Source organism: Misgurnus anguillicaudatus, chromosome 24 (assembly GCF_027580225.2).
Source record: "Misgurnus anguillicaudatus chromosome 24, ASM2758022v2, whole genome shotgun sequence".
Classification (NCBI taxonomy): Eukaryota; Metazoa; Chordata; class Actinopteri; order Cypriniformes; family Cobitidae; genus Misgurnus; species Misgurnus anguillicaudatus.
Window position 1 is genome coordinate 5,008,231 of NC_073360.2, and position 26,580 is coordinate 5,034,810.

A 26,580-nucleotide genomic window follows, 5' to 3' on the forward strand; every position below is an offset into this window, starting at 1 on the left:
CTGTGAAATAGCTGTGAAACATCGCAAATGTTTAGATACACATGCATACAACATGCAATCAGCTTGTGTTGTTTTCCGTCCCGCTGACATCCATATACGTTTAGCCTCCAACTTCTAGCAAACAAACTTTCACCAGCAAATCAAGATCTTAAGGAAAGTTTACAAGCAGGTGTGCTTCAATTAGATTTGAAACTGAACTCGTGACAGGACATTAGCCCTTCAGGAACAAGATTGGACGCTCCTGTGATGAGGCTTGTCCTTGTGATTATGGGCATAAAATACGTGTTTTAATCTTTTTCAGACAAAAACAGGCAAACAATCATTTTGGGGTCTTTTTCTCATTTCTACAGGCGTATAAAACGTGGATGCAAAAGAACGGGGACGAGAAAAGACTTCCAGCTGTCAATCTGACCAACGACCAGCTCTTCTTTGTGGGTTTTGCACAGGTATTGTCTTGCGACAACATGAATCAACTCTCACTTTACTCACTGTATGGATGTATTTACAAAAAAAAACGTTGTTTTTGAAAGCATTTGGTCTCTTGTATTTTCTCTTTAGGTTTGGTGTTCGGTCCGAACGCCGGAAAGTGCTCACGAGGGCCTGATGACGGACCCTCACAGTCCCCCCAAATATCGTGTCATCGGCACTCTGTCCAACTCGCCCGAATTTGCAGAGCACTTCCAGTGTCCGCTGGGGTCTTCCATGAACTCAGGGCATCGCTGCGAGGTGTGGTGAAACTGACAACAGGGACCACCGGCTCGCTTGCACAGATCAGCCTGGCCAAAAAAAGCTGAACAGACCATTTGGATTCTTTCTCAAGCACTGTTTTTTATTTATGAGCTCAAACTTTTACAAGGAGAAAGTGAGCAAGTTAAGTTCTTCGACCAACTCAACTCTGTTTTTCCTCTACCACTACACCGTCCCATGCGGGCTTGTTTTATTTATTTGGAGGACATCATAGATGAAGGGCCAATCCGGGGTGCCGTCCGTCGCTTACGTGTGTGTTTCTGTGCTTCACACCCTGTTTACAACAAATTTAATTTCTTGCCGTCTGGGATGGAAGACATGTCCGTTAACGCTACGCGGAGTACTCTTTTGTGACCTCACAGGACGTTCTGTAATCTTATAATGACCTCACAGGATGTGCTGAACTACATCTGTGACCCCGAAATGAAGAATTGTGATCACATAGAAATGGTATTGAATGGCACGGATAGCCACCGTTTGTTCATTCGACCTGTGTATATGGTGTCATATTTTGATCTAGACAAAGTTGAAATGAAACGATCATTTTAAACCGCTTTTTGCCAAAGAACAGTTTTGTTCCTTGTGTACGTGTACTGCTTCGTCTTCATAGTCATTTTTTCAGTGTACGTCTAAAATGGTGTGAGTGAGAGATATATTTCCAGGTATGTAAAGTATGATCTTTAAATTGTCTGCTTCGTGCAGAACTTTGTCAAGTCTACTGAAGTGCTTTTATATTACATTCTGAAAACCACTCAAAGGGGCAATCGCAAAGTCAATTTCACCCCCCGAAATGAATTATATTTTGCATATATAGAAAATAAGCCCTATTAAAGTATCATTGACTTTTTGCATTGTGACATTTATTTTCAAGACATTTCAGCACATTTTGTTTTACTAAATTCTCATGCTTTCAGATTATTTTGATTCTTAGCGGTGATTAGGACCGGCATGGCATCCACAGATATCCACCGAAGCAGCACCCATCATTGACAAGCATACACAGCCTTCATGTTTGTGGTAGTTTTTGTTGTTTGCTCAGACGGCTTTAATGATAGAGAACATGAATCATTTGATGTTTGAGATGCTTGAAATAAAACAGATGAGGAAACCTGAATTGTCTCTGTTGACTGCACATTTTACCTCTCCATTCTCTCTCTTTATTTTTTACAGTAACTCATTTAAAACCATGCTGTGAAATTTCACAGGATTTCCCCCAAATTCTTTTTTTTCCTTCAAAAAAGTCTTATTTCATTAAAATACCATGATTACATGATGGCATGATTTTTGTTATTATAGGCAGTTTTTTGCATTAAAGCAATGAGATTTATTGGCCTAAATGTGCCTAATTGTAATGAAAATGATGTCACAATGATCCTATTGAATAAATTGAAAATATATGCCAAATATAATTTGCTTCTTTTGATGATGGGTTGTAAAATGTCTAATATCCCAGCAAGCAATAGCCGTAATTTTAACCATCTACACCGAAGAAAATGATTCTGACCCTAATAAAATTTAACATATTTATAATTTGCTCATTTAATCTGTTAAAATATTGTTTTTGGTTTTAATAATAAAAAATTAAATGGTTTCTATAGACATATAACATGTTTTAAATCAACCTATGTGAAGTTGACTCATTTAAAGGAACAGTATGTAGGAATGTGGCCAAAACTGGTACTGCAATCACACAACTGGTGGCCAATACACAACATGACAACATAAACATCAGTTGAGGGCTGCAAATCCACTTTTTAAATGACAATATCCTGGCCAGACCACTTTTGTCAGTGATATAAGTATTTAAAATGAATATGATTTCTTAATGTCTAGTGACATATCAGGACCATTTTATGATTAATTGATATAAATTTCTTACATACTATTCCTTTAAGTTGGGAGTACATGAATAGTTTGTGTTGTATTAAAGCATTGGGTGGGGATTTCCGGTTCCCAGCATGCTTTGCATAAGACTGAATAATGAGAGTAAATATCAAAATAAAGGTTATTTTATGCATTTTTAATTGAGATAAGAAAATAAAGGGCCATGTTAATGTTTAGTATGTTGTTATATTAGCATTTGACACAGTTTCTATTTTGTAATTGGGTTAGTTACCATTGTGTAGACAAGTAGAGACGGATGTAAGTGTTAATGTCTTAATTTAAAAGCATTTACATTGAAAATGTTTATGCCATAATCCACTTCTGTTTCAGTTGAGTGTTAGTTATAGTTAGCATGTTAATGTGTGCTGTTGCTTTAGTATAATAGCTTTATATTTCTAAATTTAAGTAGAACTAGCATAATTAGATAATAGTAGCATTGCTGAATTTAACTCTTTTTTTTTTACTCGGATCAGCCCAATTTAATTGTGCTGAGGTAACTAAAAACAATTGAGTAAGTTCCACTAAATACATTTAGATTATTTAGTTTGTGCAACCAAATTTTGTGCAATTAACTGATATTTTTTTAAGTGTAGGTTGTAAGCAAAGTCAATAATGATTACAAAGTGTTTGTTTTTTTTTTTGGTTATTTATTTTGGTTTATGTTTTCACTGACAGCCCAAATTTTGCCTTGTTTCAACCTAGACATCTGGGCTGTGTTTGGACGGCTTTTACACTGCAAAAAATGACTTTCTTGATATTTTTTTGTCTCACTATTAAGATGCATTTTCTTCATGAGCAAAATGTCTAGTTTGTGTGAATCTGTCCCCTGAAATGAGCAAGATAACCTGCCAATGGGGTAAGAAAAAAATCTTAAAATAAGTTTACTTTTTCTTAAACACTTAATTCAAGAAAGTTTTTTTCTAACCCCATTGGCAGATATTTTTGCTTGTTTCAAGCATAGATTCACTTAAATTGTATGTTTTAGGAACTTATTTTCTTAGGTCATTTTGCTCATTAAGAAAATGCATCTTGATTTAAGACTTTTTTAGATATTTCTACTGAAAACAAGACAAAAATACTAATTAAGAAAGTATTTTTTGCAAAAAATTGCTTGCTGGGTAGGCTTTGTGATATTTGCCCTAACAGTCTTCTGCTAAACATCCTAGTAGGATTTCAGACAGACAGATGAATGTATAATGATCAAGTTAACCATTGCAGTCCTATCCTCAACATTTTTAGTTGCTGAACGTACAGTATTGTGAATGAACTGTGTGAGCTTTTTTACTATTTAACTGACATTTTTCATTTTAATCTCTCTTGTTGTTGTTTGCTACTGACTTCATATGTTGATATTATAACCTAGAGATCTCCTAGGCCGTTATGCATCATATCCACACAGCAGACATCATTTTAACTCAGTGTTTCACATAGCCAGACCAAGCTTAGGTTAATGGCTGAAAAACATAACCTGTAAATCGTGACACACTTCCAGTCTTAAAGAAATATTTCACCCAAAAGTGACAATTTTATCATCATTTACTAAACGTCATGCTATTTCAAACCTGCATGTTTAAGGTTTTTGCAGAACTTTCGAGCTGTTCTTTTTACACAGTGAAATATAAAACGGACATAAAAATCAAGTTGTGCATACGATGTGTGCATTATATGTCAAGGCTTTTGAAGTGATTGTATGGAAAACAGCAGCATAAAGACTTTATTTAACTCCTACATGACACTTTTGCCTGGGTTACTGTATGTACTTGACTGAATGGTCTATAGGTTTTTTGTAATATAGATCTCATAAATCATAATACTTTTTGGCAATGTCAGATGCCAGTATGATTTAGTTTTGACTTTTAACTATAAAAGGTTATATGGAATAGGATGTACAAATAAAATCTAATATATACTTTGTTTAAAAGACAAATTTGAAGCCTATAAGGGGGCGTGCACACCAAGGCGTTTACGCCGGCGGTTGGCGTATGTTTTCAATTGTTTCCAGTGGAATGCCACGCTTTTTAAAAAAAAATGCCAGCAGCTTGCGGATTTTGTCATCGCTCTGCATTTTTTCCGTGCTCAACACTGAGCACCAAGAGTTGAAAAATATTAAACTTTGTGTGAAATGGTCAGCTCGTCAATGTCACTTTTCACTCGGATGTCCAATCACAGTGGAGGAGGGGTGGGACTAATATTACAACAACCAACTCATCGCATTGTTCAAAGTATCTAAAGCGCTCAGCTGAAAAAGTTTGTAAGCAGCTGTGTTTAAACGCTTTGATGTACACGCCTCCTAAATCGCCAGTACTTGCCATTAAGTGTGCCATTTAACTGCTTTATTTGTCATTTCAAATGTGTCAAATACCATGTAAATTATAATTAAAATAGTACCTGTTCAGATCTGCATAATGCATGAATTAACAAAGAGCAATATAGTTTTTCAGCATTTGTTTATAGTTATGTCAAAACAATTGTTCTTGTTAGTTCATTGTGCAAACAAATATGTTTGTTTTGAAATGAAACAAGGAACTAAGCTATTAATAAATGCTGCAGAACTATTGTTAATTGTTAGTTTATGTTAGCTAATGCATTAACTAATGTTAACAAATACAACCTTATTGCAAAGTGTTGCCTATTCTGACACCATCACTTTACTTTAGTGTCAAAGAGGATTAAATGATTGATGGTAATTATTATTTTTCAGAATACTGTTCATCATTCCAGTTATATGGGACAGAGCAGGTTGATATCTTCCAGCCTGCAATCTGTAATTGTGGAAGGTGTCCATCGCCTTACTTTGTTTCTTCAATTATAAAGCTTGTTGCCTTATATTTCATTTATAATGTACATGCACCATTTAATACAACTGGTTTTCATGTCTTATTCGTACTGCTAGCATTGATGTTTGAGAGATTACATTGTTTGTTGTGTTTTTTTTATGAGATGGCATTCCCCCTTTAGTTGATAGGAAAAGATGCTCTGCCAGTCGTGTAGTGCGACGTTTCGCATAGAAAACTGCCAATCTAAAATAAAGGATATATATTATAAAAAAGAAAAATGGAGTTGGGTTTATTTTTAAAACATTCACTACAAATACATTTGATGTCATTTATTTTCATTTCTTGAATTTTCACTGGATTTAAGATTTGTAGACTTTTAAATCAACATTGCCTATAACTTCCTTTCAAAGGCAATTTCTCATGGAAGTCCCAGGTAAAAAAAATAAAATATACTAGAATGTAATAAAAATACACTCAAATACCAGCAAGTACATTTTTAGTACACTTACATGTTCTTAAAGGTATTGTGGAGGATTTTCTTTTTCCGGGTGGATCATTAAGATAATTGGTCCTCTTAGTTGTCAATCAGGAGTGTTGCGCTATTGCATTTTTTTAATAAGTGAAGAAGGTGGTTCTTTTCTAAAATTCGAATAAATCCTCCACTTTACCTTTAAGTTTATATCTTAATCTATATTTTTTTGTATATTAAGTACAAAAATAGTGTTTGAATATAGTACACAAGTGTACTTAAAGTGTATTTTGATGCACTTTTTAACCTGCAGTGACAATGTAATGCTTTGTGTTTCCTGATAATTTCAGTTTCTGCTTTTAGCATTGCATCTCCATTAGTACCTCAGAGGGACATGTTGGTACCATGACGGTCCTTATTATAAATGTCTAGAAGTGACGCGCAACACAATAGAAGGACTCATTCCAAATAAACTATTAAATTTAACATACTCACAAAAAAGCTTGACGGGGAGTCCTAAAACAAAGGACCAAAAGGAGAACAGAAACTAACAAAGGCAAACTTGGATTCCCCGTTCCAAACTAACATGACAAACAAAAACAGAAGGATGAACGCATGTGGTTGCCCGAACGGCCTGTGGCTGGCAGAAATCCCAGAAGGTCCGTCTCCTTCCCGTTTATAGCCTCGTTTCCCACCACAGCCAATAAGAAGCTAGAGAAGACAAACAGATGAAACCAAATTAATAGAAATAATTATTTGAGGACTGTGCGTGAAAAACATATAACAGCAAAGACTGCATATAAGTACCTCAATTGTACATAAACTGTACCTGTACCATTTGGTAGACTATTAGGAAAGGGAAACTACCCCAGTGACAGCTAGAGACCTTATGTTTGACAGCGAATGGATGAAATAAATTATATAGACACATAATCACTAAATGATTGACAAAATGACACATTTATATGAAACCTCAAAGTGTCAAGACATCAAAACAATGTTGGATATTAGCTGTGTAAATATGGAACGTGTTAGTCTGTTTCGTGAGAATTTAAAGCATGTCATGTGACCACTTCCTTCATGACAAGACTGGCACAATGATCATTCAATATTGTTTGGTTTCTGTGTGTGTGTGTGTGTGTGTGTGTGTGTGTGTGTGTGTGTGTTTGCGAACGCTTGTGTGAGTGAAGTTTAGAGAGACTCCTACTTAACAGCAAACAAGATCAGACTCTACCAAAATGTTTCCTCATCTCAGTCTGATTCTTATCCTGCTGGAGGATTGTGCCTCATCTTTGGACTGAAGGACTTAAAAAAAGACACTTGGGAAAATGCCAAAGGGTTTAAGCTGAGGAGACCTAGAGCTGCCACAAATGCAGATAGGAGGAAAGGAAATTACAGGTGAGAAATGAGAAACGGTGTAGATGCTAGATTTAATCCAGATAACATTGACATACAGTAATTTACAGGACATGCGTACTGAAATAGAAATTAAAGCGAAAGAGAAAAATATTAGCCTCAATATTTACTAAAATGCTAAGTTGGCTTAACTTGAGATTTTACTAACTTGGGTTATGGTTTATTCTTAATATTTAACTTGATATAAACATGTTTTCCTTCAAGAGCTTCGAAGACACATCCACCAAACTTGTTTACAGATTGGATTAATAACAAACACCCAACCAATCCACAAATACATTGCATTATGTCTCTGTATCTTTGCCTTTTTAGGCTATTTAATCTATTTTTAAACATTCAGACTAATTCAGCTAACATACAAATGTAGTCTTAACCAGCTTTTCTGGATTTCTATGTTACATGTGTGCAAATGATTATGTCTATTATTTGCATCAGCTTTTATCCACAAAATGCATGCAAATATGGGGTATGAACAAATGCATCATATTTAGGATGTTTTCTACACAGCATTTTATAAATGAGGCCCCAGATTCAGACAATGATCAAAACATACACAGAGTTTGAACTGTTTTTGAATCAGTTGATGCTTAAAGAGACTTGAAAATATACTCATTTTCCAGCTCTCCTAGAGTTAAACATTTGATTCTTACCGTTTTGGAATCCATTCAGCTGATCTTCAGGTCTGGCGCTAGCACTTTTAGCATAGCGTAGCATAATCCATTGAATCTGATCAGACCATTAGCATTGTGCTCAAAAATTACCAAAGAGTTTCAATATTTTTCATATTTAAAACTTGACTCTTCTGTAGTTACATTGTGTACTAAGACCGACAGAAAACTAAAAGTTGTGATTTTCTAGGCAGATATGGCTAGGAACTATACTCTCATTCTGGCATAATAATCAAGGACTTTGCTGCTGTAACATATTTCAAAGTTTTAAAAAATAATTTCAGTACATATATTTTTGGCCAGATTTGATATATATAAAATATATTTTCTTTGCCATATGGGCCGCCACTAGGGATGGGCGATACCAGTTATTTTCTTGTCGATCCGATACAAAGTACTTTTAAGACAAGTATCGCCGATTCCGATTCCGATACTTTTATGAAATATTTTTATGTATGTATTAAAGTTTATTAAAGTGATTTTATTGGGTCTTTTGATAGCCATCATTATTAATATCAAATAATAGACATGACACCTTTTTGCACTGCACACTTTTACCACATTTCTTCCCATACGTTTTTGAGATCAAACAAGTGAATGTTGAAATTAACATTTTCCTCTTGAGCCTGTTTTTTCTTTGACTGATAAAGTCTACTGCTTTTAAAAATAAAACAAGACCCTGATAAAAGTTACTAAAATGCACTGAAAAATCAAACCAGGGATGACTGAGGCTGCATTGCTTCGTGCTCTGTAACAGTTATTTTGCTTTTAGATGCTTTGTCATATTTGTGGTATTACCAGTGGCGTATTTTTGTTAACAAATGTCACACGAGGCTTCATCATCATTAACTGAATGCAACAATGCACTTAAACCCCTTTTTTAAACCTGCCTGCGCCGACTGAGTGTGCTGGTAGTGACTGAGCGAATGAACGCACGCTGTAATACAGCAAAAGGAGATGGGACTGAATGAGCGGACGAACGAACGCGTGATACAGCGGAAGGAGATAGGACTGAATGAGCAAACGCAGTAAGAGGAAGAAGATAGTTCCCACTGACATTGCGATTTAAGTCTATTTATATACAAAACAGCGTCCAACTATTACTAAAAATTCTCAAATCACTTGTTAAAAAACAAAAAAACAAATAGAATCGATACTTGTACTTGAGAATCGATCCTTTTGATACAAAGGCAGGATCGGAAATATTGATACTTTAGGATCGATCCGCCCATCCCTAGCCGCCACCCAATTTGATAACCACTGCTATAATTCATGAGTTTTCTTATGAGAACCGATAATGAAATGTGAAGGTATAAATGTTTTCCACAGAAAAAATTATAACGATACATATCTACATACTATACAAAGATTCTTTAAAGGGGACAATTCGCAAGACTTTTTAAGATGTAAAATAAATCTTTGGTGTCCCCAGCGTACATTTGTGAAGTTTTAGCTTAAAATATCCCACAGATAATTTATTATAGCATGTTAAAAATGCCACTTTGTAGCTGAGGGCCTTATAAATGCAAATGAGCTGATCTCTGCACTAAATGGCAGTGCCGTGGTTGGATAATGCAGATTAGGGGGTGGTATTATCCCCTTCTGACATCACAAGAGGAGCCAAATTTTAATGATCTTTTTTCACATGCTTGCAGAGAATGGTTTACCAAAAAGTTACTGGGTTGATCTTTTTCACATTTTCTAGGTTGATAAAAGTACTACAGCATCTAAACATGGAAAAAGTCTGATTTTCATGATATGTCCCCTTTAATAATAGACAGATCTCTGACCATAGAGAACAACACTGTTTATTTGTATAAACTTCTTGATACAATACTCATGGTTGTTCTACTTTGCTTATAACTCAACCATTGCTTTATGCTCCAATTGCTTTAGGTGTGATTTGTATTTGTGCTGTTTTATAGGAGGGCAAATCATTTAAACGTCGACATTTGGACAACATAGCGTTACGTTGGCTCTTCTGGGGTGACAATGAAAAAAAAGAATTTAGTTGAGGACAACGCTACTCTCATAGCCCTATCTGACAATGCTGAAAAAACCTACGGCAGCATGAAGGTACCAGAACAGTTGTTATCTTCTGATTTACATTGTTGGAAAGAAAAGTGCAGATTGTTTACGAAAACCATCATCGGTCACAAAGAGAGGAAGCTAATTACGGCTTAACAATGTAACACAAACATGCCAATCTCTTACAGTTTCCTAGTGTCACTCACAACTCCACCCGAATAATCCTGATAAGATGTTCATTAGAGGGTTTTCTCGTAAAAATAATGTTAGCATGCATTCAAGAATTTGCATTGGTGAGTGTTTTTAATGTCTATATGTTATACAGATGTGTGCTGCACCTCAGAAAAACAGAAACGTATTTAGTGATGGGGTCACACAGATTGGTGAGTATATGTACGCCTTAGCCTGCCGCCATGTTGATTCCAAGTCGCATCCGAGGCTGTGAGCTTTTAAGCTATTGTTTTGTATCAGGATGCTGGCCATTCAGCCATCAAAACAGAAAAAATATCATTTTACAAATTTCCACAGGACAAAGAACCTCAGAAATCATGGATTGTTAAAATGAGAAGGGACATTTGATCTAATTGTGATTAAAACGACACACCTAATTGACAGCAGCACAACGTGTATAACATTTGTTTTTATAATTAGCATGTTAATTAGCATGTTGGCTAATCACTCATTTCTAATGTTGTAAGCATGTTTTCTTTTCCTTAAAACACCAATATAGTCCATAACTATGTACATATCTTGAATAGTACAGATTACAAAAACACAAGGCATGAATACATTAAAAACTTTTTCCGGTAAGTTTTTTTAAGCACATTGACAAGAATCAACAGAAGCAGGATTCGTGTCTAACTAAATAACATTTGTACACAACTTTGGGGGTTCATATGGGGTTTTACCTTTAACAATACATTCACAACCAACTATCATGTAAATAGCTTGTTATCAACTCAATCAGACGTTATTAAGTCAATGTTCATGTCTTGAAAAAACTTAACAGAGAAAATACATGAGACAAACTCTTATTTTCTACACAACATGAGATGTATACTTAGTTGTTGTTATAAAATATTGTATTGTTGCACTATATTGGTGTTTTAAAGAAAAGTAAACATGTTTACATCATGAGAAATTAGCAATTAGCCGACAGGCTAATATCCAAAACAGATATTATGTACACATTGCACTATTTTAATCTCACATTAGGTCATATGCCCCTTCTCATTTTAACAATCCACCATTTCTGACGTTCTTTGTCCTGTGGAAATTTGTAAAATGATGTATTTTCTGTGTTTTGATGGCTAAATGACGACCATCCTGATACAAAACAATAGGTTTAAAGCTCATGCCCTGGACGTCCATCCCTCACAGCCTCGGATTGAAATCAACATACTGAATAATGCGTATTGACCCTGCTGAAAAGAAAACAATAAAACCATTACAGAAATTACTAATGGTTTCCATTAAAATATCAGTAGCGTTTACCATTAAAACCACTACAAAACTAATTTTTGTAGTGTGTTTAAGGACATATTCCATTAGGATTTAATGGCCCCACCAATAGAACTCAACACATACCAGTAGAGACCAACAGAGACCCATGGAGACCATTATAGTTTCCAATACAACCAATAAAATTGCCATTAAAACCAATAAATCCAATAGAATTTCTGTTATGGTGTCTATTATTTTTTTTAGCAGGGGACTTTGTTGATCCCAAAATATTAACATCTATAAAAGTTCACGAATATTTGATTATCATTTTGTATACAGAATGCTTTCATCGAAGAATAGTTTGTTAAAGAAATGTTTTTTGTATGTATATTTTCATACCTAGACATGAATCTGTATAATGCAGACGTATAAACATAGAAAGTTTTAAACTCTAATGAAAACTTTATCTTTTGATAAGATTTTGTCTTGGTTTGGGAGGATTCTGTGAACCCTTTAAAATCTGCCAAATCGGACAAAGAAGAAGCAGCGTTCCATTCCTCTCGTGATAGCCACAGGAAGTGGAGGACAGAATTCCTCTCCAGACTCCAGGCGGCCGGCATTCATCAGGAGATGGTACATAACAATACTAAAGATCTGTGTTGACACATGTGTACATCCCTTGCACTGCAAAATGCATGATTACAGAACATACGACCGATACGCTTAAAAACATATTCCAAAATAAATAAGCTACACCTTCTTATTGTTTTAAATGTTGGCCTTGTTTATAAAGTGTGCATACGCAAACATCTACAGCAAAGTTCATATTAAAACCGGTCTTTGACATTGAAAAGTGCTTAGCATTACATCAGGGTCTATATTAAACTTTGCACAGACAAGAATGCTGTAGGCTAATATTTGCAGGCTAATATTTGTGTTATAATTATAATTTATTCATTTGCTTTTACAAATGATGAGCATGCCACAGATGTTGTGGATAGAGCTAAAGTTATACAGTATTTATTTAACATGGAATAGTCTATTATTACAGCATGGTCTCACTTTTAATACAAAGTAATAATACGTAACTTTTCAAAAACACAAAACTTACTTTTATGTACGTTTAAATAGATGCTGAAGTGTACAATGTAGACAAATTTGCAACATTTAATTGTAGAATTATTACATTTTTACAGCTACAAAACGTAAAACATTTGAAACTCTTTTATACCATAAAGATTGCTGTATAAATTCCACTCTAACCCAAATCTTACCCTAAACCCAAACCCTTTTTATACAAAAATAAAAATGTATCCTTTTATAATAATGTAACATAATGAACAGAAATATGTAAATGTTTGTAACAATATTGCATTTAAAATATATTTTAAGCCAATACAGTCCTACCCAAAACAGTTTATTAAAATCATGTACTGTTAGATCTGTTGTATAGGACTTGATGTTGATATCCCTTAATGCATACTTGAGGCACCAATGAGACTCCGTGGGATGGTCAATTGGGTGACCCTCTGCCACACTAGTCCTCAGCCCTTCCATCTTCTGAGATTGCTCCTTTCCCGTAACTCAGTGCATAAACCCTTGACATGACCTAGCCTCAATCTCTAACGCCACAATACACGCCAACCTGTTTAACTAAGGCCAGAAGCCCCATTGTCGTCGTTAATACATGTTCAGTGGCAAACGGTTCTGTATGCCATACTATTTACCACAAAACACAAGACAACAAGAAAACGCCAAAATCTCACCGCAACCCAACCATGTGCGCCAACCCGTTTGATTTAGGCATGAGGCCCCACTGTCGTTGTTAATGCAGGTTCAGTGGCAAACGATGACAAACTATCTACCGCAATTACCCAGAAACACCGGTCAATTGTTGATATCCCTTAATACTTACCTGAGGCATCGTTGCGACTCCGTTGGATGGTCAATTGAGTGATGGCACCCTTTGGGTTGTCAAGTGGGCGCCCTCCTTCCTGGGTGTTGCGCTGATAGGGCCACGACACCTCCAGAGGGTTCAGCAGTGAATCCCAGCGTGCAGGTTCACTCCCTAGGTGCCATCAACTCACTTGAAAACCCAGGCGGAGCCTTTTCTCTTCATTCAAAACAAGGTGGCTGCAATTTCAGCTGGGAAGCAGAGTTTCTTGTTCAAATCTGCCAACATCTTTCAGTCCCGTGCTCTGCCTAGCTGACCAGAGTCTGATCTTATGGTGGTGAGGTTGGCTTGACCCTCGCCCTCCCAAACAAATGGTGTTGACTGCCACTAGGATGATGGGGGAAGAAGGGCATTCACACTTGTCCGTCGACTTTCCAACACGGCAGCAAGACACTTCAGCACCTTGTTGTGGCGCCAGGTGTAACAGCCTTGGCCATGGCTGATCTTGCATCCCACTGAAATGTGCTTCAGTGTTGCTAGACTTGAGCAAAGAGGGCACGCGGGGTCCTCGGCATACCATTTTTCAGGTTTGCTGGAGAAGGCAGGACATCGTAGGCAGCCCTGACGGTAAAGCTTGCCCTGAATGCCTCCATCTCCCACAGCTCTTTCCAGGAGATCTTCCTCTTCTCCACTCCTTCCCATCCCATACACTGCCCTTGCTTTGCCTCAGCTTGGGCGCACCTTTTTGCTTTCTCCTCCCGACGTACCTCCTGGACCACCATCTTGCATAACAGACAGACAAATGTAATCTCAATAATTTATTGTAAAATTTCAAAAGCAGTACCAAAAGTAGTAAAATTGAGGATGTGCTGCAGACCTGGTCCTCTCTGGAGTAAATAAAGTACAGAGAAATATTAAAATTATTAATCCATGAGAACGTTAATCCAGCTTCTCTCTGTCAAGGTGCGCATTTTAAATTTCAAAAGTACATCGACTGAAAGTTGGCAATGTCGCAAATCTGTGACGCAGCACACAAGAAGCCAATGAGCGTTTGATAATACTGCTATAAAGCAATGTGTCGTAAAGCTTCTTGAGGCAAAATATTTCAATTCAAATTCATAATAAAACGCAAGATTTGACGTTTACAGTTGCTGATGAGAACTGAGATCGAGATTGCTAGATAAGGGCGGAATTTGGATCGGTTCCTCCCAATCGTATGGATTTTAAAGATGTGGATTACAGCAAATGAATAAAATTAACATCTTTTGTGAATTTATATTGTGTTTTAGTGTAATTATTGTTGCATAGGAGAAGACGTATTTTGTGTGTCATGGCAAACAAACTATATATTACAAAATGGTTAAATGATTACAGAAATGTTTTTCATTTTAGGGTTTTAAAGTGTATTCTTGTTTGATATTGTGTAATTCTCTGAAAGTCATGAACACTTCAATAGATAAATGAGTAAACTGTCAGAAAATATGACTGAAAACAATGAGTAATGCCCACAATTCTAATAATATTTATTTAATATAATTAATAATATTTATGAATAGAAATATGTTCAAATTTGTACCTCTGTAAAGCTGTTAATACGTAAATAATAAACATATTAGTCATGTTAGCACATGAATATTATACATTTCAGTGTGTATGTAAATATAAGCATATGTGTGATACAACCACACTTTTCATAAAAATACACACATACTGTATCTCTTGAGATCATGTTAATTATAAAGAGGTTCACCCATTTCAAACTACATGTGTGGTATATTTTGAAGTAAATCTAAGGACATTCAATGCATCTAATGTCTCTGCCCAACTTTAAATTTGTTTCAGAAAGAGGTTGTGCAAGGAAAAACAAAGACTACGTATGTTCTTCTGAGCGCCCCATGGGACATTCTGTGTTATTACGCTGAAGAGATCAGCCTACGGGTGCCATTACAAGTAAAACGTATTGCACATACCACAAAGCAAATGACTCGATTTACAAAGAGTCAATATATACAGTCTATAAATTATTTGCTTCTATTGTGTGACCTCAGGTGGTGCCAACTTCGATATCAAACTGGTCTGAGACTGTCCTTAAAAAACTGCACATTCCAAACATTATGGCCCAGGATGTGCCCAACCCTCCACCCAACTACTATACTTGCCAGTTTCGCACCAATAAAATAGAGAGGTATGCATATTTTGAATAATGTTGCTTCTATCCCAAAAAAAAAGCATGTTTTCCTTTGTACTAAACCGGATCCCAAAATACACCAACAGCGTATGTTTTGTGTTTAAAACAAATAATTTTTCACAAGAAGCAAGTAAAAAAAATTGTGAACAACAAACATGAGCTGTGTGCTAAACAATAAGGATAACGGAGTCACAACTAACATATATTTGCTTAGACTCCACCACCTCCTCAAAAACAAACACTTTGCTGGCTGTCGCACGCTTATGCAAAATGTGAGCACATTTTTTCTACCAAATCCATCTTACAACAATATTTACTGCTGCTTTCAGGTTTCTTGGTCATGAAAACAAAGACACTTTCTTCAAAACCACACAAAGGCATCAAATAGTGAGTTTGAAGTTTCTCTTTACTGTAGACAGTGTATCTTCTGCATACAGTAATGCACTTATTCTCTTTCATTTCTCTGTGTATTCCTGAAGCTGTATGAGATCTTGGCCAGGACTCCGTATGGATCATTGAAGAGAGGAGAGATTGGAGTTGGCAGGCTGGTTAGTGAGAAGATCATCAATGCTGCATTTCCCCTTCATGAGGTATGCATGTACAGTACATAACAGTGAAACTATGACAAAAATATCAACATAAACTCAGAAAATTCTGTCATCATATACTTACTCTCATGTTGTTACAAACCCATGAAAAATTTCTTTGTTGTGATGAACACAAAGGAAAAGATATTTTGAGATATTTTCGTGGACCCCATTTACTTCCATAGTATTCTTTTTTTCTTGCTATAGAAGTCAATGGGGTCTCTGGACCTTTTAGCTGGGTTCATACCCATAATTCCTATTTTTTACTATATCAAACGCCATCCTCCCCAAGTGTGTATGTCACATCTACTCTTCCATTTCGTGGAATCAATATTTTTGGATGAAATCAAGTCCAGCTATGCTTTTTCTTTTTTATTTGTTGTTATATTTTGTGAGTAAGGTAAGGTTTGCCGTATGTTAATACTTGACTAACCAGCATGACTTCCTCCACTTCTCTTGAAAGATGCTTGTTGACTATCCTAACATTTACATTACATTGCATTACATTGACAGTTTTATTCAAAGTGACTTACAGGTGTATTCAAGCGAGAATTGAATCCATAAATGCTAGACTTGCCATTAATATAATACCAATAGCTAGACCAGCACCAAATTATAACCAACCAGCATAATCCAACCTAGAATTTACCCTAGAAAAACCATATTAATAAATGGCAATTTTTATAATTAGGGTCCATTTGAGATGCCGACAACTCCAGTGGATCCACAATCTCTCAACATGAGGCAGATTCTGCATCATTACTGGGGGCGCTGGGGTTGCTGGGATAAATACCAGCCCCTGGATCACATTCGCGAGTACTTCGGGGAGAAGATAGCCCTGTACTTTGCCTGGCTGGGTACGTTTATGACTCAGCTACATAAAGAGAAGGGTAGTAATTGACCACATATAATCAGTATTTAGAAAATTACAAAATCAAGTACTTACAATCCAGTGGCGGCTGGTAACTTCTTTTTTGAGGGCGCATGATGCGAAGGTCGTCACAAAATGCATGTAGCTTGTCATGTGTGTGATTCGTAATTTCAAAATATGTGTTCTGCGCTTTAAGAGATTGTGTGTGCATCACGTGTCATGCCAAAATAAGTGCCTACTGCAGATGCGTCTAAACGGTTTATGACAAAAGAGACGCTCACGTTTGCCAGATACTCGCATAATCTCATGCGTAATTAGAGTTTACTGTTAAGGAAGTATCTAGCGTGTATCTTGGGAGCATCTCTTTTATCATAAACTGCAGCAGGCACTTATTTTGACAAAACACACAATGCACACAGGATCTCTCGACACGCAGGACACATATTTTGGAAAAGGGAACCACACATGTGACAATCCGAACACTTATTTTGAATTAGCGCATCCTCGGATGAGCAGTCATGAGCCGCCACTGTTACAATCAGATTACACTATATTTTAAGAGGAACACACTCAGAGTACAGTTATTTCTGCTAAAGTTTACATAATTATATGTTGATTTGATATTTTTTGTCAGCCAATGGCAATAAATGAAATAAGAACAGTAGGTCTTCATGTAACTTCTGAGGAAGAGACAAGGAAGAACAAACAAAGATAATAACAGCCTGTTAGCATTACTAGCACTGTCTCATTGCTTATTTACCCACATACAGAAATATTTTAGCTTTAAAGGAGACACAGAGGAAATATTGCATGAATCAGGTTTGTCAGATGAGGGAGACATAGAAAATGTGCAGGACTAGAGGTACTTCAGGACAGGTTTAAGAAGCTCTGCTTTAGAGAGCCAATAATATGAGAATTGCTATTCAAAGTTACTTTTTTCAACAGTTCTTAGAGACAGTATCTTATTAGGGAGAGAGAAAAGATTAGAAGGTGTTTTGTAGGCTGAGCTGCAGGATTATATCCCCCCTGGATCCCTATGTAAGGTATAGATTTGAACTTGATGTGAGCAGCAAATGGTCTTTTGGGCTCCTGGAAGCCCAGTTGAGCTACTGCGTTCTAAAACACTTGGATTGGTTTGATTGAATGTGACTGGCTATAAGAGCACTGCAATAGTCCAGTCTAAAAATAACCAGGGCCTGAACAAGGAGTTGTGCCTTGTGCTCAGTTAGGAAGCCTGATTTTCCTGATGTTGTATAATGTAAATCTGAATGATCATGTTATCTTTGCAATATGATCAGTGAAGGTTAGCTGTTTGTCAAAGACAACACATAGGTTTCTAAATGTCCTTGTTGGTGTTGCCAGAAAGGCAAGATGTTCAGCTTTAGCTAGGCTGAGTTGGAGGTGGTGTTCTCTCATTCAAGCTAAGATGTCATTAAGGCAGGCTGCAATGTGTGCCTCTATAGTCTTGTTAAAAAATAAGTTAATCTGGGAATTGTCAGCATAGCAGTGATAAGAAAAGCCACGTGATTGTATAAAGTAATATCTCTTAGGAATGGTGTATACATGTAGAATAGGAGTGGCCCAAACACAGATCCTTGAGGCACTCCACTGACATTGTGATGTGGTGATGCGATTTGGACAACTCTCCCCTCCATGACAACCAGAAGGATCGACCCAAAAGGTAGAATTCAAACCAGTGTAGAGCAGTTCCTGTGATCCCCAGCAATGATATGTTTGATGAGAGGATCTGGTGAATTACTGTGTGACAGATCTAGCAGAATGAGGACAAAAGATTTGAACTATGCCCATGGGCCTGAATCCAGTGAAAGTCTGTGTGAGAGATTTTTCTGAACAAAAGGATTTTTAGGCAGTTCTTTATTGAATGAGACTCACTTTCTGGCTAACATGTAAAGCAGGGGTCACCAATCCTGGTCCTGGAGGGCCGGTGTCTCTGCAGAGTTTAGCTCCAACCCTAATAAAACACACCTGAAGCAGCAAAATAAGGTGTTTCAGGTGTGTTTGATTAGGGTTGGAGCTAAACTCTGCAGAGACACCGGTCCTCCAGGTCCAGGATTGGTGACCCCTGATGTAAAGTATCTTAGAGTTAAAATGACTGTAAATATGAAAAGAAGAGGTTTATATATCAACCAACCTATTAGCAAGCAAATCATTCAAGTTTTGGATAACTGCTCTTTGTCCCCTCTGTAGGCTTCTACACAGGCTGGCTGTTACCTGCAGCAGTAGCGGGTTTTGTCATATTTTTGTTTGGTATCTGGTTGATGGTCACTGACACTCCAGCGTGAGTAATATCTCTGACTGAAAACAATGATGACCTGATCTTGACATTGATGTCTTTGACCTCCCTGCTCTTTGTTGACATCTCTTCCATAGAGAAGAACTTTGCTCCAGTGGAGGTGCATTTGTCATGTGCCCGCTCTGCAACATCTGCACCTACTGGAACCTCTCCAGCATCTGCGACACCTATAAGGTTTTGGAATTTCACCAAGCTTTTAAATTACAGATGATATTCTTAGATATCACATTAGTAGAGTACTCACAATGCCTGTTTGAACATTTTTATTAGGCAGGCTTGTTATTTGACAATGGAGGAACTGTGTTCTTCAGTATATTCATGGCTCTGTGGTCAGTCACCTTCTTGGAGTACTGGAAACGCACAAACTCCATATTGGCACATCGCTGGGACTGCTCTGAATTTGAAGAGATTGAGGTAATGAAGAAACATTAGATGGTTATACATCTATGAAATGCAATTCCACCCTTAATACTAGATCCAGTTGCTTCTGATACCTCCCAGCATTACTTCTAATGTGACTTTCTGACATTAGGAGAGGCCAAGGCCAGAATTTACTGCACTGGCACCAAATACTATTCGTAATCCTGTGACTGGGGCTGAGGAGCCCCATTTTCCTGAGAGACAACGACTGAGTCGTACTCTCACGGGCAACATGGTCATAATTCTTATGGTAAGTTAATCAATGACTTTTGGCAGGGCTATTTGGTTCCAGCCCTAAATGGCTGCTGTCCTGCAGAGTTTATTGTAAACCTCGATTCTATGCACCTGAATTAGAAAATCAATGTTTACTTGGCAGACAGGTTGATTTGAGTAGCATTGATTTGTGGTTTAACATCGCTCAAATGGGTTGAAATGGCATGTTAAATTATTATTTATTAATTATTGTCTTCACTTTTACAGGTTTCCCTAGTTTTGATATTCCTAATTGCCATCATCCTGTATCGGACTATTTTAAGTATCATTATCTACAGATCTCATAATCTCTCAAACACGGCATTGTTCATATTTTCAGTAAGTTTATTTTTCTTCTTCATTTCTGACCATGTTGGAATATCATTTTCACAATGTTGAAAGATTGATTGTAGATGGCATTATGGTTTGAGTAAGTTATTTGTTTGGTGAATTTTTAATTGAAGGTGGTTGCTGGTTTCTAGCTCATTGGTTCTCAAACTTTTCAGGGTGCATTCTTACCCCTTCAGCCCCATCTTAAAATTCATGACATAAAACACTCTCAAACTTAGAATATGAATTAAACTAAACTTATACAATGTAGTGTTGTTGGTTAGTAGCCTTATTTTAGGTTTCATTACACAGAATGAGAATTACTGTTCAAACTAATTCAGGGAGTTGGTCAGCTGTTGGGGACTTGTTGGGATGATCTGAAAGATTTTGATCTAGGGCCCTAAGCCGACCATCCATCGAAACCAGTTTGGACCAGCTAGAAACCAGCCACCATATTACAAAATGAAGTAAATCCCCCAATGCTTGTAGCAGATTTATACACAGTTTGTACATAATGTGTTGCTAACTAGAACCTTGTTGCTTCCTATCCCATATAGGCTGGAAGTATAGCTAGTATTACCGGTTCTATGCTAAATTTGATGGTTATTCTGTTGTTGTCGCGGCTGTATACTTACCTGGCCAAAATTCTGACACAGTGGGGTAAGACACCTTGAAAATGTATGTACACATATTGTTGAGGTATTTCTTCAAAGCCACAACAAAATATCCACTGTGTTCTATTAGAAATGCACCGCACTCAGACCAAATACGAGGATGCGTTTATCCTCAAGGTCTTCGTCTTCCAGTTTGTCAACTTCTACTCATCTCCTGTTTATATTGCATTTTTCAAGGGCAGGTAGGTTTACGAATATGAGAATAAATATGTATGTAAACTCAGAAGGCATCTAATATTTGATCTGTGTTACAGGTTTATTGGATACCCTGGAAACTATAACACACTCTTAGGGATAAGAAATGAGGATGTAAGTATTTACAATGTGGGCAGCACATGGTCATGTGCTTTGCTTTGTCCTCTATTCAAACACCCTTCCTTCACAAAGTTGTAAATATAACACACAGTCTAAAAATACTTTAATTATAACTTATTTTAAGCCATTCAAGAAGATAGTGAAAATGGTCAAATAAAACCTTAAAGTCGTCATGAAATAGAACTTTTTTAAGGAATATTGTGGTGTTCTTTATAAACTACTTATCTGTGAGCTACATAATATTTGTTTTTATTCATGTGCCCTCGTAATCTTTAATCAAAAATGCTAATCTCCTCCCCTCCTTGACACAATCTCTCTTTACTTCCTGTCACAAGAAATGTGTGAGGGCGAGTCCAGGGCTGCGTTCAGCCCCGACAAAACGTTGCACAACGTTTATAAAACAGAAACGGTGATGCATTGAACACCCTGTTGTGATGACGTAAGAGTTGCAACTACGGTAGCTGAGAGGCCATTCTTTGTGTTCTTTATAAATGTTTCTGAAGCCTGATGAAATCGTTATAAATGTGTGTTTAATAGTGTAAAATACCCTCGATGTTACAGTCACTGACCTTGCCGTCCAGAATGAAAGACAACATTCCAACTTAAACCCATTGAGGGAGCTGTCTCTTTACTTCCCCGTGGTTTTATACATCTTGCCGCTGATTGGGCCGACGTCTGACACACCCACCAAACAAGAGAAAACGCTTCTAAAACCTGTTGCATTCCGTTGCACACCGTTTCCAGGAAACATGTCGTTCAACCCGGAAACCGTAGCAAAACGTTGCGCACCGGTGTGATATTGAACGTGCCCCTGAGAAAAGATCACAACGATTAGCGATTAGCAATTAGCATCATGACCTAACTTACAATGATCCAATCAGTACTCATTGGAAGAAATCAAGTCCTGCATTACCTTTTTCTCATTTCATAGCCGTTTCACTCGAATATATGTCACAACAGGGAAAATAAGATAATCGCTACTTCTGTTTCATGACAACTTTAACTAACATTGTACGAAATGACCTTTATAGTATTTAAAATAATTTGATACTTCATTTCACACATTTTTAGCACATATATTAAATACATTTCATATTATTTCTCCACAAACATCAATGAAAATACAAAATAGTAGGGATTCTGAGTGGACCTCAGAGTTTTATAATGCTAACCCATTAATTTGTCTCATACACATGACTTGTGTTTCTGTCCTTGTGTTGTGTAGTGTGGCTCTGCTGGATGTCTCATTGAACTTGCTCAAGAGCTGTTGATCATCATGGTAGGCAAACAGGTCATCAACAACATCCAGGAATTTGTCATGCCGTATGTCTTTGTCTATTGAATCTTAAAGATTTTCTTAACATAAAACATTATGTTAAGAGTTAGAACATGAATTCTTTCTGTTTTCCACACAGTAAATGCATGGCATGGTGGCAAAAGAGGAAGTTGAAACCAAGTCCCAGTAAAGAGGTATTAGATGAACCAGACAGCAAGCCGGAGCTCAGCCCATGGGAATCAGACTATCAACTGCTGGTGTGTGAAGGGCTGTTCGATGAATATCTGGAGATAGGTGAGCCTTCTCTATATTATCAATAAAACTGAGCAGAAAGAAGACTTTAATTTTGTAGGTTTATTTTTACATCAGAGGTCATTTTTGTTTTGCTCCACTAATTTTGCAACTCTTTATCTTGTTAGTGCTGCAGTTTGGATTCATCACCATCTTTGTAGCAGCCTGTCCACTGGCCCCATTCTTTGCTTTGATAAATAACTGGGTGGAGGTACGTCTTGACGCCCAGAAGTTTGTATGTGAGTATCGCAGGCCTGTCGTAGAACGAGCACAAGACATCGGCATCTGGATGACCATCCTGCAATTCATCTCCTACCTGGCTGTCATCAGCAATGTATGTTTCATGTCTATTTCCAGTTAGCATAATGAAGGTTTCTTATAAATATTCTATCAATTGAACCGCGCAGCATTGTTAGCTCCATGCTCTTCTTGTTGACCCTCACAAAACCAGTGAGGGTCAATTTACAGACATTGTTTGAGATCTTGGATGAAAAACTTTCTTAAAGTTCATTAGGAAGAGCACATCTTCTGTTTATTTTCTTCCTTGGCCAGGCTTTCTTGATTTCGTTTACGTCTGACTTCTTGCCGCGCCTTTACTATCGCTACAGTGAGGGCAGTATGCGTGGCTACATCAACTTCACCCTCTCAGTCTCTCCAGACATTTGGACCCAAAGCCAGATGTCATGCAGGTAGGACCATGTACTATATGTTCATTCATATACAGTGAAGTCAGCACCATATATATAAATATTGATTGAATTCCTTAACGTTTCAAATAATATTTTTGTTTAATCCCTTGAAGGAAGGCTGAAAGTCTGCACTTCATATTTTAGTCACAGAAACCATCAGAAGTATATATTCTTGTATACTTAACTTTTACTTTTCATTTAAGATATCGAGGCCTCAGAGATGAGAAAGGAGAGCACACACGTGATTACTTTCAACTGTTGGCCATACGTCTGAGTTTTGTCATTATATTTGAGGTACACATAACACTATTTGTATAAATGACCAATCATATTCATGTAAAATTGATCCAAGTCATAATCTTGATCACTAAAATGGCTTTGCCACTTACACACCACTTGCTAACCCCAGCTTTTCACCCAAAGCTAAAATTATGGTTTTGTATAGTAATTTTGTAAATTACCTTTAACTTCATTCAAATATCTGTTTTCCTTCTATGAAAGTAAAATTCAACAAGCACAAGACATTTAAGTTTATCTGGATAATTCTGAATAAAATGAATGTATTCATTTATCATATTTATGATGATAAATGTAGATTTGTTCACGTTTAAAACATTTATGATGGGATTTCAGCATGTTGTGATTCTGATTGCTCGCATTATCGACTGGATGGTGCCAGATATTCCAGAGGAGGTGGAGAATAAGATCAAAAGAGAGCATTATATGGCCAAAGAGGCATTAGCTGAGAATCAGGTGAGTGTACCGTAGCTGAGCCATTGATCTGACATTTAGAAGTTAAATTTTTGCCATTGTAGTTTAATTGAGGTGTAGGTAACAAAACTGCTATTAAACTAGTATAGCTACAATTAATGACCTATTTGTAATAAATATGATATATCCGAGGTTCTCAACTACTTCCAAACAGTCTCCTCCAAATAGAGTGCCGCAGGGGTGATGCTTTTTTGTAGGCCAACCCGGAAGTTAGCAGGACGCTAAAGCCCATTCATTTCCCCATAGACTAAGGCTACGTTTACATGGAAACGATCTGAAAAGAAACCGCAAAAGTGGCATTGCGTTATCACTTTTTATTCCGCGTTTATACGAACGTTTTGAGGGGGAAATCTGCATGCATATGGTGACGCAAAAGTGTGTGATATTAGATGTAGTATGCACTCCAGGCGGCTAGGTGGCAATGTGAAGCACTGACACACAACAACACCAAGTCCGTGGGCCAGCGTACAACCTTCTTCCTGGTCCCCCAGGTCTCGTTCAAAGCCGTACAGTATGGTTTGCCTCCTTCTAATCGGTGGATCAACAGTTTGACTGAGATAATTAATGCGCCTTCTCTCATCAGTAATACTAGCTGTGGATATTTAGTACAACTGCTGGAAAGACTCTTGTATATTTATCTGCTATGGCAACTCGGTCTGACGTATGGAAGTAATCCAACATGTTTGTTGTTATTTTCCTGAACTGGCCCATGCTTGTGACGTGTGAGCAGACTTTTGCGTTTTTACTTTTTAGACGAGAACGCGACGGTAGATCGTTTTTAAGATTTCCACTCTGGAGGGTGGTTTCACTTTTTTGCATTTTTAAGCCCCCAAAACGTCATTGGCTATATGCACAGTTACTGTTAACGATTATTGGATTGATTGATCGTTAATTTAAATGATCATCAAATATGGGAAATTGCATCCCTAATTTCAAACATACAACAACAAGGTTCGAAGATTATTATAAACATTTTATTCAATTGACCCTACATTTTTGAAAGGAAGTGCATCCGATATGTACATGTTTTAATGTTTATAAAAAATAAATTGGTGGTATCTTACCTTTTGAGTCTCTATCCTTCAGATCTACAGCAAATCCGTTCTGGGGGAGGTGGAACGCCAAAGCACTAAGCTGCGACAAAGATTTCAGATTCCTACAGACATCAATTCTTCTTCCAGATCATCACCTGTGCATGAAGACAAACCACCAGTCTGATATTTGTAGACTTTATAGCCCACACATTTTATTTCTAAAAATTAGAAATACCCAAATGGGTGCATTTCTTAAAGTGCATTTATTCTATTGACACAGTCTTTATTTTATTTCTTAGATAATTGGGAGTTTGCTGACATCTGGTTAAAATGAATTAAACAAGAAAATAAGATAACTTGCAATGAGTCTATTACAGCGCTGTGGAGGATTTGTGGCCCACTCATCTCCGCAGAATTGTTGTAATTCAGCCACATTGGAAGGTCTTTGAGGATGAACCACCTTTTTAACTCCCGCTAGCGTTTTTTTAAAAGTTGCAAGCCAGCGGCAGCATTTTTCATGATTTTCAGAAAAGTTTAATGGCTTCCAGAAAATGTTCTTCTTTAAATATATAAACATACAATATATCAAATGAAAGAACAGACCCTCTGTTTTTAAAAAAACCCTGTTTCATCCTACCTTCATTAGTTCTCTTTTTATCACCTCTCAAATATGGGTAGGTTTCTTCAAAAACACCAAATTTTGAGAAGGACTTTTGATAGAGATCAGATGCAGAGCGATCCTTAAAACATACCCAGAGTTATTTCTCTTTCATGTAAAGTGTTTCTTCCGCGTTGTTTAAGTTCACCACCTGGTGGATAATAGCGGTATTGCGGAAAGCCGGAAATTCTTGTCATTGGCAGGGAAGCGTTTTCTCTTAATTGACGAGTTAACTCGGACTAAAGGGACACACACCTTCCAAAAAGTTTCAGTCCACAGAGTAATTTTTACAGTCCATTGTACATTTCTGAATGTAGGGAACTTGTTGACTCTTTGAACTTTCTGATGATATATTAGTTGACAAGAGATATTACATTTTAATAAAAAAAAATATATATATGGCTTGTGTGAGATTTATTAAACCCTGAGGACCCAGTCCCGGGTACAAAATTTCGTATTTTGACTCAAAGAAAATATTCTTTTAATCTTTAATGGTCCATCATGGACCCCAGTAACACATATGAGATACTGTTTGAAAGCTTAGACTCTCTACTTTCTCCAGATATGCATCACTTTGAGAAATC

At 37.0% G+C, this 26,580-nt stretch overlaps 2 protein-coding genes across 4 annotated transcripts in view; both read left to right on the forward strand.

The window, feature by feature from the left end:
• ece2b (endothelin converting enzyme 2b) overlaps positions 1–1,861 on the forward strand; it is a 94,175-nt gene extending 92,314 nt beyond the window's left edge. For all 3 annotated transcript variants that reach the window (XM_055195688.2, XM_073863155.1, XM_055195690.2), the window contains 2 exons: positions 351–446; positions 559–1,861. In XM_055195688.2, the coding sequence (XP_055051663.2) occupies positions 351–446; positions 559–735 (273 nt within the window). In that variant the 3' untranslated portion in view covers positions 736–1,861. The remainder of the gene's footprint in view (positions 1–350; positions 447–558) is intronic.
• A 5,251-nt stretch (positions 1,862–7,112) lies between these two features.
• ano7 (anoctamin 7) lies at positions 7,113–26,382 on the forward strand. Its single transcript, XM_055195687.2, has 24 exons — positions 7,113–7,275; positions 9,887–10,037; positions 10,315–10,372; positions 11,911–12,065; positions 15,169–15,276; positions 15,375–15,511; positions 15,844–15,901; positions 15,994–16,104; positions 16,793–16,958; positions 19,181–19,271; positions 19,364–19,460; positions 19,557–19,700; positions 19,819–19,956; positions 20,187–20,297; positions 20,846–20,948; positions 21,033–21,144; positions 21,217–21,271; positions 22,503–22,600; positions 22,693–22,847; positions 22,973–23,178; positions 23,397–23,533; positions 23,737–23,827; positions 24,167–24,286; positions 25,391–26,382. The coding sequence occupies exons 2-24, from the start codon at positions 9,954–9,956 to the stop codon at positions 25,520–25,522; spliced, it is 2,667 nt and encodes an 888-aa protein (XP_055051662.2). The 5' UTR covers positions 7,113–7,275; positions 9,887–9,953; the 3' UTR covers positions 25,523–26,382.
• Positions 26,383–26,580: the final 198 nt, after the last annotated feature.

Bases quoted from the DNA above. Each gene is read 5' to 3' on its own strand.
- ano7 (XM_055195687.2), top strand. From the start codon at position 9,954: ATGAAAAAAAAGAATTTAGTTGAGGACAACGCTACTCTCATAGCCCTA. The intron at 16,959-19,180 runs GTACGTTTATGA...TCCCCTCTGTAG, and splicing joins CCTGTACTTTGCCTGGCTGG to GCTTCTACACAGGCTGGCTG. The intron at 23,828-24,166 runs GTACACATAACA...ATGGGATTTCAG, and splicing joins GTTTTGTCATTATATTTGAG to CATGTTGTGATTCTGATTGC.